The 14,345-nt window shown below is 38.4% G+C and overlaps 1 protein-coding gene across 1 annotated transcript in view; it reads left to right on the top strand.

Moving 5' to 3' along the window:
* Nucleotides 1-4,435: 4,435 nt before the first annotated feature.
* The window catches only part of CPO (carboxypeptidase O), a 32,470-nt gene continuing 22,560 nt past the window's right edge, over nucleotides 4,436-14,345 (top strand). Inside the window, exon 1 of the mRNA XM_068969606.1 lies at nucleotides 4,436-4,503. Within this exon, the coding sequence (XP_068825707.1) occupies nucleotides 4,436-4,503 (68 nt within the window). The remainder of the gene's footprint in view (nucleotides 4,504-14,345) is intronic.

Raw genomic sequence — 14,345 nt, forward strand, 5'->3', positions numbered from 1 at the left:
TTTGATATGCTATCTAGATTGGTCATAACTTTTCTTCCAAGGAGCAAGCGTCTTTTAATTTCATGGCTGCAGTCACCATCTGCAGTGATTTTGGAGCCCAAAAAAATAAAGTCTGTCACTGTTTCCATTGTTTCCCCATCTATTTGCCATGAAGTGATGGGACTGGATGCCATGATCTTCACTTTTAAAATGTTGTGTTTTAAGTCAGCTTTTTAACTCTTCTTTTTCAGTTTCATCAAGAAGGTGCTTTAGTTCCTCTTTGCTTTCTGCCATAAGGGTGGTGTCATCTGCATACCTGAGGTTATTGATATCTCTTCCAGCAATCTTGATTCCAGCTGTGCCTCATCCAGTCCAACATTTCTGATGATGTACTCTGCATATAAGTTAAATAAGCAGGATGACAATGTACAGCCTTGAGGTCCTCCTTTCCCAATTTGGAACCAGTCTGCTATTCCATGTCCAGTTGTAACTGTTGCTTCCTGACCTGCACACAGACTTCTCAAGAGGCAGGTCAGGTGGTCTGGTATTCCCATCTCTTTCAGAATTTTCCACAGTTTGTTGTGATCCACACAGTCAAAGGCTTTGGTGAAGTCAATAAAGCAGAAGTAGATGTTTTCCTGGAATTCTCTCACTTTTTCTATGATCCAACTAATGTTGGCGATTTGATCTCTGGTTCCTCTGCCTCTTCTAAATCCAGCTTGAACATTTGGAAGTTCTCAGTTCGCATACTGTTGAAGCCTAGCTTGGAGAATTTTGAACATTACTTTGCTAGCATGTGAGATGAGTGCAATTGTATAGTAGTTTCAACATACTTTGGCATTGTCTTTCTTTGGGATTGGAATGAAAACTGACCTTTTCCAGTCCTGTGGCCACTGCTGAGTTTTCCAAATTTGTTGGCATATTGAGTGCAGCACTTTCACAGCATCATCTTTTAGGATTTGAAATAGCTCAGCTGGAATTCCATCACCTCCACTAGCTTTGTTTGTAGTGATGCTTTCTAAGGCCCACTTAACTTCACATTCCAGGATGTCTGGCTCTAGGTGAGTGGTCACACCATTTTGGTTATCTGGGTCATGAAGATCTTTTTTGTATAGTTCTTCTGTGTATTCTTGCCATCTTTTCTTAATATCTTCTGCTTCTGTTATTTCCATACCATTTCTGTCCTTTATTGTGCCCATCTTTGCATGAAATGTTCCCTTGGTATCTCTAATTTTCTGAAAGAGCTCACTAGTGTTTACCATTCTGTTGTTTTACTCTATTTCTTTGCACTGTTTACTTGAAAAGGCTTTCTTATCTCTCCTTGCTATTCTCTGGAACTCTGCATTCAGATGGGTATATCTTCCCTTTTTTCCTTTGCCTTTTGCTTTTCTTCTTTTCTCAATTATTTGTAAGGCCTCCTCAGACAACCATTTTCCTTTTGCATTTCTTTTTCTTGGGGATGGTTTTGATCACCACCTCCTGTACAGTGTTATGAACTTCCATCCATAGTGGTGACCTGAATGGGAAGGAAAGCCAAAAGGGATGGTATGTATGTATAAATATGATTGATTGATTTTGCTATACAGTAGAAACTAACACAGCATACTGTGTGGTCCCTTCAGTCATGTCCAACTCTGTAACACTATGAACTCTAGTTGGCCATTTTCCTCTGTCCTTGGAGATTCTCCAGACAAGAATACTGGAGTGGGTTCCCATGCCCTCCTCCAGAGGACCTTACTGACCCAGGGATGGAACCCATGTCTGTTATGTCTCCCACATTGGCAAGCAGGTCTTTACCACTAGTGGCACCTGGGTAGCCCAACACAACATTGTAGAGCAACTTACATCAATAAGATTAATTAAAAATAAAAATATCAAAACGCAACTTGTTCAATGATTTCTTAGAATAAAATCCAAAGTCCATACTGTGGCCCATGGTTTCTACAAGATCTGGCTCTTGCCTATCTCTCTGACTTCATTTTCCATCACTCTCTCTTGCTCCCACTTCACTTAAACACTGATTTTTCTTCCAGTTCCTCTATCACGCCAAACTCATTTCTTCCCTACACGTTTGGCCCCTTTACTTAAAATACCTTTTCTACAGACCTTTGAAGAACCACGTCATTCGGAACTGTCTTACATCAGTCAGGAATGGCTCTCTATCTCAATATATTCTTGGCCCATATCTTTCCTTACGTTCATTTTCTTTACTCAAAACTGTATTATTTGTTTGTGAACTTGTTTATTCTCTTCTCAGTTCTACTGTGAATTCCATTTAAAGAACCTCATTCATCTTGTGTGTATTGATCTCTGTAATAGTGCTTGGTACCTGGTAAGTACTCATTACATTTTTGTAGAATAAATGAATGGATGAATGATCATACATGGCAAAGGATTTAGATGGATCCCCAAATGCTAGAACCCTAACCCCCACCATGAGGGGAGATGCTTAGTGGCTCAGTTGTGTCTGACTCTTTGTGACCATTTGGACTATAGCCAGCTACTGTCCTCTGTCCATGTGATTTTTCAGGCAAGGTTTTTCAGGAAGTAGATTGCCACTTCCTCCTCTAGGGGATCTTCCTGATCCAGGGATTGAACCCATGTCTCCTGCATTGCAGGCAGATTCTTTACTGCAGAGCTTCCCTGGTGACTCAGATGGTAAAGAATCTGCCTGCAATGCAGGAGAGCCGGGTTGAATTTCTGAGTCAGGAAGATCTCCTGGAGAATTCCATTGGCAGAGGAGCCCGTTGGGACTGCAAAGCATTGGACACATCTGAACAACGAACACACACACAGCTCAAATGCTAAGAACTCTGTTTAAGCCCTTTACATCTCTGCACTAAAATTTGCCTAGCTCAGTTAGATTTTTATCATTAATCTCAACTTGAACCTTTGTTTTACTGGTCGCTGTTTGAGATTCGAAGCATATCCTGGGTTTGTCTAAAAACATGGGGGTGGGAGGCAGTGTCTGACAAGAGTCCTTGATGTAAGAAGAATGTATGAGGAAATCCACTTCGGAAAGGATTTAACACATTTTCATTGCTCAGATATGGAGAGGCCTGGGTTTGTTTAAGAAGCCGATGATGTGGTCCATCAGAACAAGAGAAGACATTTGACCCCAGATAAAGCCTTAGATTGCAGAGTGAAGTGAAGATCCCGAATAATAATCATGCCCACCACGACCATTTATGCCCAAGTCGTGAAATCTCCCAATGACCACCAGGGAGCCGATATCCGATGCAAAAGCAAGAGTTTTTATTACCAAGTTCGAGCTGGGGCTCCCACCGTTACAGACACAGCAGCTATAGGGAGGAGCCCTGGGTTTTGGATTACATTGCTTATCTAGGGAGTGTTCATGAAAAAAAAGAATTTCTAGGTAGGGGGACGTCTGATTGGTCACTTTCTTTCAAAGGGTTGTGTGTTGGTTTTTGATTGGTCCCTATTACATAGTGTAAGGCTCAGAGAACCGCACTCTGAAAAGGACATTCAGGGACAGCCTCTAGTGGACTGACAAAGTTTATTATCCAGTTGTGTAGTTTTATAATTTTCAGGGAATAGAGCATAAGACAGACTTGCACGTAGCCATTTCAGATAAACATCAAAGCATTTAAGCATAAAATATAGTTCCCACCGCCCAAGCCATAACATAGCTTTGGCGAAACTCTAAAGGGAGTCTTATCATGAAACAACAGTCCTTGCTCTCAGAAACAGGTGGTCAGAAGGAAGCCTTCGAACGCCTTAAGGCCGGGTGTATAACCCTTCGTTATCCGTTCCCAGCCTCAGGCACTCAGTGAACGCTCATAACACTTTGTTATGCTCATTCCACCTTCCAACCTTCGTCAAGAGTGGAGCAAATACATTTTCAGTATTTGCTCAAAGCTTTCCAGCTCCTCCACACCTAGGTAGACCACAAGTTCCTGAACGTAAGTCAGGAGATTCTGGTCTGGGGTCCAATTGGCTCATGGGTGGTGGGGTGAGGTCAGGGGATTTCCAAAGGCTCTTTTCCTGGAACCTTACAAAATGTTTTTCTGTTAACAAAATGGAGTAGCTTAGATTCTTCAAGAGAAGACACACCCCTTATTATACTCAGTGACTTGTGTGGAAGAAAGAACAGGAGTAGTCTGCTCGTGAATATGGGTGATGGGAATTCCTAGAACTGAGGACTTTACACTGGGGAGAAACTTCTTTCTGCATCTGGGGGAGCCAAGAGCTTTGATAAAGTTGGTTTTAAAGAAGAAAAAAGTCAAATAATTTTCCACTATTTAAAAAAAGCTGTTTGAAGACATGATGGGATTTAATGAAGCAACTGCTCACATATTAACTTCTACAGAGACATCCAGTAACTGACTTATCTTATCTTGATTGTGGGAACTTATGCCCTTATGCATTCTCAGAGACACAGGATCCACTGACCTGCACGAGAAGCACAGGATTTTCTAGCTTTCTTTACAGAACAATGAAACCTCTGCTTGGAACCTTTTATCTGTTGGGTATGCTGGTTCCTGGTTGGTTGGGATATGATAGGTGAGTATGAGGTGGAAGGAGGGGTGACTGGTATGATTTGGATTGTCTAAATGCAAAGCTTCTTTTTAATATCAGTGCAGTTGGATTCTCCACTCTTCCTACCCATTACACACACCACCATGTAATGAGAATAATAATGACTGAAATTTTACCATTGAGTATTACTCTGTGTGTGTGTGTGTTAGTCTCTCAGTCATGTCTGGCTCTTTGCAACCCCGTGGACTGTAGCTTGCCAAGCTCCTCTGTCCATGGAATTCTTCAGGCAAGAATACTTTTCCAGGGGCTCTTCCCAACCCAGGAATCAAACTGAGTGTTACTCTGCTGCTGCTGCTGCTGCTAAGTTACTTCAGTCGTGTCCAATCCTTTACAACCCCATGCATCGTAGCCCACCAGGCTCCTCTGTCCGTGGGATTCTCCAGGCAAGAATATTGGAGTGAGCCACTCCCTTCTCCAGAGCATTACTCTAATAATCTTTAAGTAAAAATATAGATCTTCAACAAAGATTTCCTAGCACAGTGTATGATAAATACCAATAGATATGTCATATTTTGTAATTGAAAAAAAGAAAACTGTAATGAAAATTCTATATCCTTCATTTACATAATTTCTACATTATAAATCACATTATTCTAATTATTCAAAAAATGTTTTAAGTGTTTAAAACTAACAAACAATTTCACTAAGACATAATTACTGTTGATGTTTTTGAATAGATAGTGAATAGCTAATTAAGCATATAGTACTACTGCAAACAATTTTCAGTTGAGTTGTCTTATACAAAATCTCTTATGGCATTCATAACTTATTGAAAACATAATGCAATCACTAATAATATTCCATCATTGCTACCCTATAAGGCAGAGTGATTTCTACTGTCATTTTATACATAATGCTGTGGTGCACATCCAGCCATATGATAATTTTTGTTGTTATTGTTGCAATTTTTAAAATAATTTCCCTAAATAAGAAGTGGAATCACTGGGTTAGAGGCTACAAAAAACTCAAGAATCTTGCTACATATTGCCAAAGTGCTCTAGAAAAACTGCATCAGTTTACACTTCCAACTACAGTGTATGAAAGCACTTTTTAAGCATTTTCCAATTTGAGAAGTGAATAGCCACAGTTACTTATACTTCATTTTGTTGATTTCTTATAAGGTTAAGTATTTTGTCTTATTTATTACTCATTTTATCAGTTTATAAATTGCTCATTCATGTCATTTACCCATTTTGTGTTCTTTCTCCACTCATAATAACTTTTTTGAATATATAATATATATTAAACATTGTGTGTATGTGTAGTTTCAACATAAAGTATATTCATGACATTGTACAGGAGACAGGGATCAAGACCATCCCCATGGAAAAGAAATGCAGAAAAGCAAACTGGCTGTCTGAGGAGGCCTTACAAATAGCTATGAAAAGAAGAGAGGTGAAAAGCAAAGGAGAAAAGGAAAGATATAAGCATCTGAATGCAGAGTTCCAAAGAATAGCAAGAAGAGATAAGAAAGCCTTCTTCAGCGATCAATGCAAAGATATAGAGGAAAACAACAGAATGGGAAAGACCAGAGATCTCTTCAAGAAAATTAGAGATACCAAGGGAACATTTCATGCAAAGATGGGCTCAATAAAGGACAGAAATGGTATGGACCTAACAGAAGCAGAAGATATTAAGAAGAGGTGGCAAGAATACATGGAAGAACTGTACAAAAAAGAGCATCACGACCCAGATAATCATGAGGATGTGATCACTAATCTAGAGCCAGACATCTTGGAATGTGAAGTCAAGTGGGCGTTAGAAAGCATCACTACAAACAAAGCTAGTGGAGGTGATGGAATTCCAGTGGAGCTGTTTCAAATCCTGAAAGATGATGCTGTGAAAGTGCTGCACTCAATATGCCAGCACATTTGGAAAACTCAGCAGTGGCCACAGGACTGGAAAAGGTCAGTTTTCATTCCAATCCCAAAGAAAGGCAATGCAAAAGAATGCTCAAACTACCGCACAATTGCATTCATCTCACATGCTAGTAAAGTAATGTTCAAAATTCTCCAAGCCAGGCTTCAGCAATGCATGAACCGTGAACTTCCTGATATTCAATCTGGTTTTAGAAAAGGCAGAGGAATCAGAGATCAAATTGCCAACATCTGCTGGATCATGGAAAAAGTGAGAGAGTTCCAGAAAAACATCTATTTTTGCTTCATTGACTATGCCAAAGCCTTTGACTGTGTGGAACACAATAAACTGTGGAAAATTCTGAAAGACATGGGAATACCAGACCACCTAAACTGCCTCTTGAGAAATCTGTATGCAGGTCAGGAAGCAAGAGTTAGAACTGGACATGGAACAACAGACTGGTTCCAAATAGGAAAAGGAGTACATCAAGGCTGTATATTGTCACCCTGCTTATTTAACTTCTATGCAGAGTACATCATGAGAAACGCTGGACTGGAAGAAACACAAGCTGGAATCAAGATTGGTGGGAGAAATATCAATAACCTCAGATATGCAGATGACACCGCTCTTATGGCAGAAAGTGAAGAGAAGCTAAAAAGCCTTTTGATGAAAGTGAAAGAGGAGAGCGAAAAAGTTGGCTTAAAGCTCAACGTTCAGAAAACGAAGATCATGGCATCCGGTCACATCACTTCATGGGAAATAGATGGGGAAACAGTGGAAACAGTGTCAGACTTTATTTTTTGGGGCTCCAAAATCACTGCAGATGGTGACTGCAGCCATGAAATTAAAAGACACTTACTCCTTGGAAGAAGAGTTATGACCAACCTAGAAAGCATATTGTAAAGCAGAGACATTACTTTGCCGACTAAGGTCTGTCTAGTCAAGGCTATGGTTTTTCCAGTGGTCATGTATGGATGTGAGAGTTGGACTGTGAAGAAGGCTGAGCACTGAAGAATTGATGCTTTTGAACTGTGGCGTTGGAGAAGACTCTTGAGAGTTCCTTGTTCTGCAAGGAGATCAAACCAGTCCATTCTGAAGGAGATCAACCCTGGGATTTCTTTGGAAGGAATGATGCTAAAGCTGAAGCTCCAGTACTTTGGCCACCTCATGTGAAGAGTTGACTCATTGGAAAAGACTCTGATGCTGGGAAGGATTGGGGGCAGGAGGAGAAGGGGATGACTGAGGATGAGATGGCTGGATGGTATCACAAACTCGATGGACGTGAGTCTGAGTGAACTCCGGGAGATGGTGATGGACATGGAGGCCTGGCGTGCTGCAGTTCATGGGGTTGCAAAGAGTCGGACATGACTGAGTGACTGAACTGAACTGAATATTATACATAGTTTATATTCTGCACATTTAATATATCTCAGCATGCATATGTGGTTATAAACAGTGTTTCCCCTTTAGTTTCATGTTTAATGTAATCCTACAGCAAACACGCTCTCACTGAACAGAGAAATCCAGTCCAATTTTTGCCCTAGATTAACTGTATGACCTCAGCCTGTCCCTCAGCTTCATAGACAGTCTGATTTCAGATACATAAAGGAAGTCCAGGATCTATGTGATACCTAAAGCTGTTTACATCACCATCTCATGTTTTCATTACTTTACTTGGGTTTCATATAGATACTGCATTTATCTTTTCTTCTGAGATTCTTCATTCATAAATCAGAGACAAATACTTACATATGTCACAGGACTTTGATTGGAAGAAAAAACTTGCTTAAAATATCACAAACCTGCAAACTTACATATTCTTTGAACCGGTATTCCTTCTTCTGTAAATTTATATTGAGAAAACAAGCTATGCAAAGAATCATATGCACTGAGATATAGCTTTATTTATAAGATGAACATGATATTAAATATTGTAACATTTGGAAACAACCTATGGGGCCCATATTAAGGTATGTAAATATTGATACATGACATACGGCAGTAGGATATTATTTATCCATTAGAATAATAACTATGAAAAAATTAATAGCATTTGAAAAGACATGTTTTATGCTAAAAGAAAGATGCAGAATACAAGATGTAATAAAAAAGCTTGAAAAAATAAAAGAAACCTGGTATTTACCAAAATGGACACTGTTATCTTTGGCTGGTAATTCTTTCCCTTTTCCCTCAATTATTCTTCATTTTGCAAATATCTACAAAGGAGATACATAAAATTTTTATTTTAAAAATGATTGACAAGCCCAAGTTAAATTATGGAAATGATTTGGCTCAGATATGGGGAATCAGACAAGATGGCTTCCAGTGCACAGCCCCTCCCTCATCCCAGCATTTGAGCAGAACATTCCAGATCTGCCAGTCCTGGTCCTTGCTGATGGTTTTCATTTTCATTATTATTTACTGACATAAAATAATGTCCACTTTCATATGGCTCTGACCAACGCAAAACATAGATTAGCTGCCATTTTTGATCCTCCTTACATACTTTGTATGATGTAATCAGTTCAGTTCAGTTCAGTCACTTACTTGTGTCCGACTCTTTGCGACCCCATGAACCACAGCACGCCAGGCCTCCCTGTCCATCACCAACTCCCGGAGTTCACTCAGATTCATGTGCATTGAGTCAGTGATGCCATCCAGCCATCTCATCCTCTGTCGTCCCCTTCTCTTCCTGCCCCCAATCCCTTCCAGCATCAGGATCTTTTCAAATGAGTCAGCTCTTCGCATCAGGTGCCCAAAGTATTGGAGTTTCAGCTTCAACATCAGTCCTTCTAATGAACACCCAGGACTGATCTCCTTTAGGATGGACTGGTTGGATCTCCTTGCAGTCCAAGGGACTCTCAAGAGTCTTCTCCAATACCACACTTCAAAAGCATCAATTCTTCGGTGCTCAGCCTTCTTCACAGTCCAACTCTCACATCCATACATGACCACTGGAAAAACTATAGCCTTGGCTAGACGGACCTTTGCTGGCAAAGTAATGTCTCTGCTTTTGAATATGCTGTCTAGGTTGGTCATAACGTTCTTTCCAAGGAGTAAGCGTCTTATAATTTCATGGCTGCAGTCACCATCTGCAGTGATTTTGGAGCCCAAAAAAATAAAGTCAGCCACTGTTTCCACTGTTTCCCCATCTAATTGAAGTGATGGGACTGGATGCCATGATCTTAGTTTTCTGAATGTTGAGCTTTAAGCCAACTCTTTCACTCTCCTCTTTCACTTTCATCAAGAGGCTCTTTAGTTCTTCACTTTCTGCCATGAGGGTGATGTCATCTGCATATCTGAGGTTATTGATATTTCTCCCAGCAATCTTGATTCCAGCTTGTGCTTCCTCTAGCCCAGCATTTCTCATGATGTACTCTGCATATAAGTTAAATAAGCAGGGTGACAATATACAGCTTTGACGTATTCCTTTTCCTATTTGGAACCAGTATGTTGTTCCATGTCCAGTTCTAACTGTTGCTTCCTGACCTGCGTACAGATTTCTCAAGAGGCAGGTCAGGTGGTCTGATGTTTCCATCTCTTTCAGAATTTTCCACAGTTTATTGTGTTCCACACAGTCAAAGGCTTTGGCATAGTCAATAAAGCAAAAATAGGTGTTTTTCTGGAACTCTTTTGCTTTTTCGACAATCCAGCGGATGTTGGCAATTTGATCTCTGGTTCCTCTGCCTTTTCTAAAACCAGCTTGAACATCTGATATAATAGTAGTCCAGAAAATCTACAATTAACAAGGATGACAAGCTTTGTAATCTTTCCCTTGATCATTTAGGGAGGTGGTCTATTATATATATTACATACTCCCAATATGTAGAATCATTTGAATCTAGCACTATGAATCAAGGATGGATGCTTCTGCATGCTCAGTCATGTCCAACTCTTTGTGAGCCTTTGGACTGTAGCCCACCAGGCTCTTCTGTCCATGGAATTTTCCAGGCAAGAATACTGGAGTGGGTTTCCATGCCCTCTTCCAAGGGGTCTTCCCAACCTGGGGACTGATCCCCTATCTCTTATATGTCCTGCATTGGCAGGCAGTTCTTTACCACTAACACCACCTGGGAAGCTCCAGAAATTACTGTCAAATACTATGCAGTCAGTAAAAATATTTATAATGAGTTTCTATTAGTTTGAGAAAATGTCTCTGATAGAATATATAATAGAAAGAAGCAAATACAAAATTATATGTAGATACAATTTGCACTGTGTTTATAAAAAAATATGCACTGATAAAAGCCTGAAGGGAAATATGTCAGAATATATGCAGTGGTTAACTCAAGACGATGGGAGGATTATTCCTTCCTTCTCTTTTCTATTTTTCTTCTCTTTCTACTTCCTAAATTTTCCACTTATAAGCAAATGTTAATTTTGTAAGAAAGGAAAAAAATTGAAAATACATTACTGTCATGAAATATTCATGTAACTGTTTCCTAAGTATTTAAATACAAAATTTGCCTCAATATACATTAGGATTTTTTGCCTCTTTCAACATTCCAAAAAAAATTTCATCAGACAATCTTTGATCTGCAGTATTTATTAATAATGTACCCCAAGAGATCATTTTCTCTGTTAAACATTTTATGAATTCCTATTCAAAAAGAATACACAACGTACAATAATCTTTTCATTTGATCGTGAGATGAGACTGGTGATAATTCAGGGGATTAGCCAGCTTTTTCCTTCCCTCTCTACATGTATTATGCATCACCCAAGAAATTGCCTGGAAACAGGAAGCTGCCTTTTCTAAGTATATGGTTTATATGTTGTTTGAACTAAGTAACATTTGGGGTTTTGAGATATAAGTATTGTGTTTAATTTCATGTAAAATGATTAGCACTTCTAATATTAGCGGTTTTCATTCAAATCTCATATGGTTTACTTTTTTTGCATATTGTATGCACCCAGTCATTCAATGCTGGAGGCATCATACTCACACATTTTCCAGACATTTAACTGGGGCAAATTTGAAGGTTGGTGCTTGATAGTGTCCAGTGACCTTTCATTTATTCCCTTTCATGTTGTAAAATTGCCTGGGAATACCAGCTCAGTTGAAACAGGAATTCACCAGCTGCCAGGACTGCTTTTTAGTGTATTCACTTTCCTATGTCACCAAGTAGATGACTGTGATTGAAACAGACCTTTGCTGAACTGTGTGATGGAAAGAACTGTGCTGCCTTGAACAACCACCATCCCTGGTCCCAGAAAGCATCTGCAGTGATCCCCTTTCCCATTTGGACAGTCATTGTGAGCAGTGAGAACGAAGGGCTGAAAGGACTCTTATTAGCTTCATTTCCTCTCCTCTCCCCATTCTGCAAAAGCGCTGAAACTAGGTCCCAATGCACTTACAGTACTAATACTTATTTAGCTTTCTTTGTAGTCCAAATTAGAGATCGATAATTTAAAAAAAATAGGCTAATAAACATTTTTATGCATATTTTCTAGAGTATAATAAATGTATAATTTGACTTCCCAGGTGGCGCTAGTGGTGAAGAACCCCCCTGCCAGTGCAGGTAGATGTGAGATTTGTGGGTTGGATCCCAAAGTCAGGAAGATCCTGGGAGAAGGGCATGGCAACCCCCTCCAGTATTCTTGCCTGGAGAATCCTATGGACAGAGGAGCCTGGCAGGCTACAGCCCATGGGGTAGCAAAGAGTTGGACATGACAAGCGATTTAGCCTGCATGCAAATGTCTAATTTAGCCTCCGTAACAAAATCTTCAGAGGAGAAAAAAAAAATCCAACAACCTAGGATACTAGTATTTACCTTAAGGATTGTTGTTAGAATTATATATAGAGTTAGAACAGTGCTGACATGCATAATTGCTTGTAAAATATTGGTTGTTATTATTACCAGCTACTCTTTAGTTTGGAATTCTCCCTCTCCTGTCCTCAATACACTTAGTGCACTATTTAATTGGTAGTTAGGCTCTAGCTTATCATACCTCACTTTACATTTTTTAATAGCTAAGTTATTTTGCTTTTCATGTATTTATATCTCACTTCCTTAAGTAGATTTTAAGCTCTATAAGGAAGAAATCTGTATTCTATTACTATTACTATGTTATCACTTTTGCATAGAGTCCCAAGGGTGCCTACCTATTGGGTTGTTGAATGAATTAGATAAGATAATTATGTAAATGTTTAGACTGATGCCTAGAATATAGTGCCCAATAAGGGTTAACAAATGTTAATATAACATATATATACTAGATGATTATTTGATAATAGCAGATGAAATGAGCTTCTGAAAATTTACGGGTAAGTTGAATTTTTTTAAATTTTAAACACACCAAGGGATGCATGTGTTTTCTCTATAAAATGTTAATACGTTTTGTAGATAATCAGCCTCAAAATATTACACTTATAGTATTTTTAAACTGAAATTGTTCATTCTGAAGCACTCTGGTTTTCTTAAAAAATCGAATAAATGATAAGCATTAGAAATGCATCCTTGAGTGGAAAAGTGTATTGCTCCACAACAGTTACAATTTTAATAGCAGTTGTTTCTTGTAATAGCCTTTCAAAATTCACTTCATTGTTTTAACTAATTATCTAGACAATCATATCTTGTGAGCTTTTCTTGGACAAGCTAAATGAAGTACTACTCTTTTAACAATAAAACATTTACAGTTTTGAAGATAAAGAGCTTCTGCTAAGTTCAGATTATTATTATTAATATGATTAACAATTAAAAGCATGGAATTGTGTAGAGAAATTGATTTCTACTACAGTGGGTGATTATTATGGTACATGGTGTTAATTGAGCAGATTAAAAAATTAAATGTAGTCATTTCTACATTGGAGTTATATAGCTATGAATGGAAGTTGAGTTTTAATTATTCTATCAAAATATTTTGTAGTTTGATATTGTTTGAAGATAATATCAGTTAGATGGCTAAATTATTCTCCATATAATTATTATTTTCAATGTTATTGTAGCAAAATAGGGTTTTTACTTAGCACTGTTTTGAATTCCTACTGTGTTTTAACATTCATTAAGCATTAACTAAGTTCCAGAGATTAGTTTATTTTAAAACATGGACTAACTAATTTAATCCTCATAAGAATCCCTTGGAAAGGTATTATTCCCATTTTACAGATTATAAAATGAGACTAAATATAATGCCAGAATGTTCAGAGAAAAAAAATGTGAGAAAATAGATAAAATCATTGAAACATTAGCTAATTAGATCACTAACACATTTCTTTCTCTCTATCCAAAAGTTCACACCCTAGCATCACCAAAAACTCATTTCCTAGTGCTTTTAACATAGAAAGAAATCACTCCAAATATAGTTTTTGGGTAAATGAATGATCAATTACTATGCTTTCATAATGAAAATATAACCCTACTTTTAACTTAGGTAAAGACTTTTAGTTAGGGAACCAAAACATTCCTCAAACATTTGTGTGGTTTGGAGACAGAGAATTAGCTCTATGACTTACTAACTCTGTGACTATCTGCAAGTTACCTGATTTCACTTGGCCAAATTTCGTTCTTTATAAAACATGGATGATGACATTTCACAGAGTTGTAGTGAGAATAAATCATATAGTATGCATTATTGTTCTGGCACAATATCTGGCACAAAGGAGAGGCATTGAATACTTTTATCAAACTGTTTGTTAAAATATAAGCCATATATGGCAATCTATTACATAGGCCTATATCTATTATGGGCTTCCCAGGTGGCTCAGTGGTAAAGAATCCACCTGCCAATGCAGGAGACCTGGGTTCTATCCCTGAGTTGGGAAGCTCCACTGGAGAAGGAAATGGCAACCCAATCCACTCCATTATTCTTGCCTGGGAAATCCCAAGGACAGAGGAACCTGGTGGGCTAAACAGTCCATGAGATCACAAAAGAGTCGGACATGACTTAGCAACTAAGCAACAAAGAATATATATTATAGAAATTGAATCAATAATTAATAACCTTAC

This window comes from Capricornis sumatraensis, chromosome 3 (assembly GCF_032405125.1).
Source record: "Capricornis sumatraensis isolate serow.1 chromosome 3, serow.2, whole genome shotgun sequence".
In the NCBI taxonomy this organism is placed as follows: Eukaryota; Metazoa; Chordata; class Mammalia; order Artiodactyla; family Bovidae; genus Capricornis; species Capricornis sumatraensis.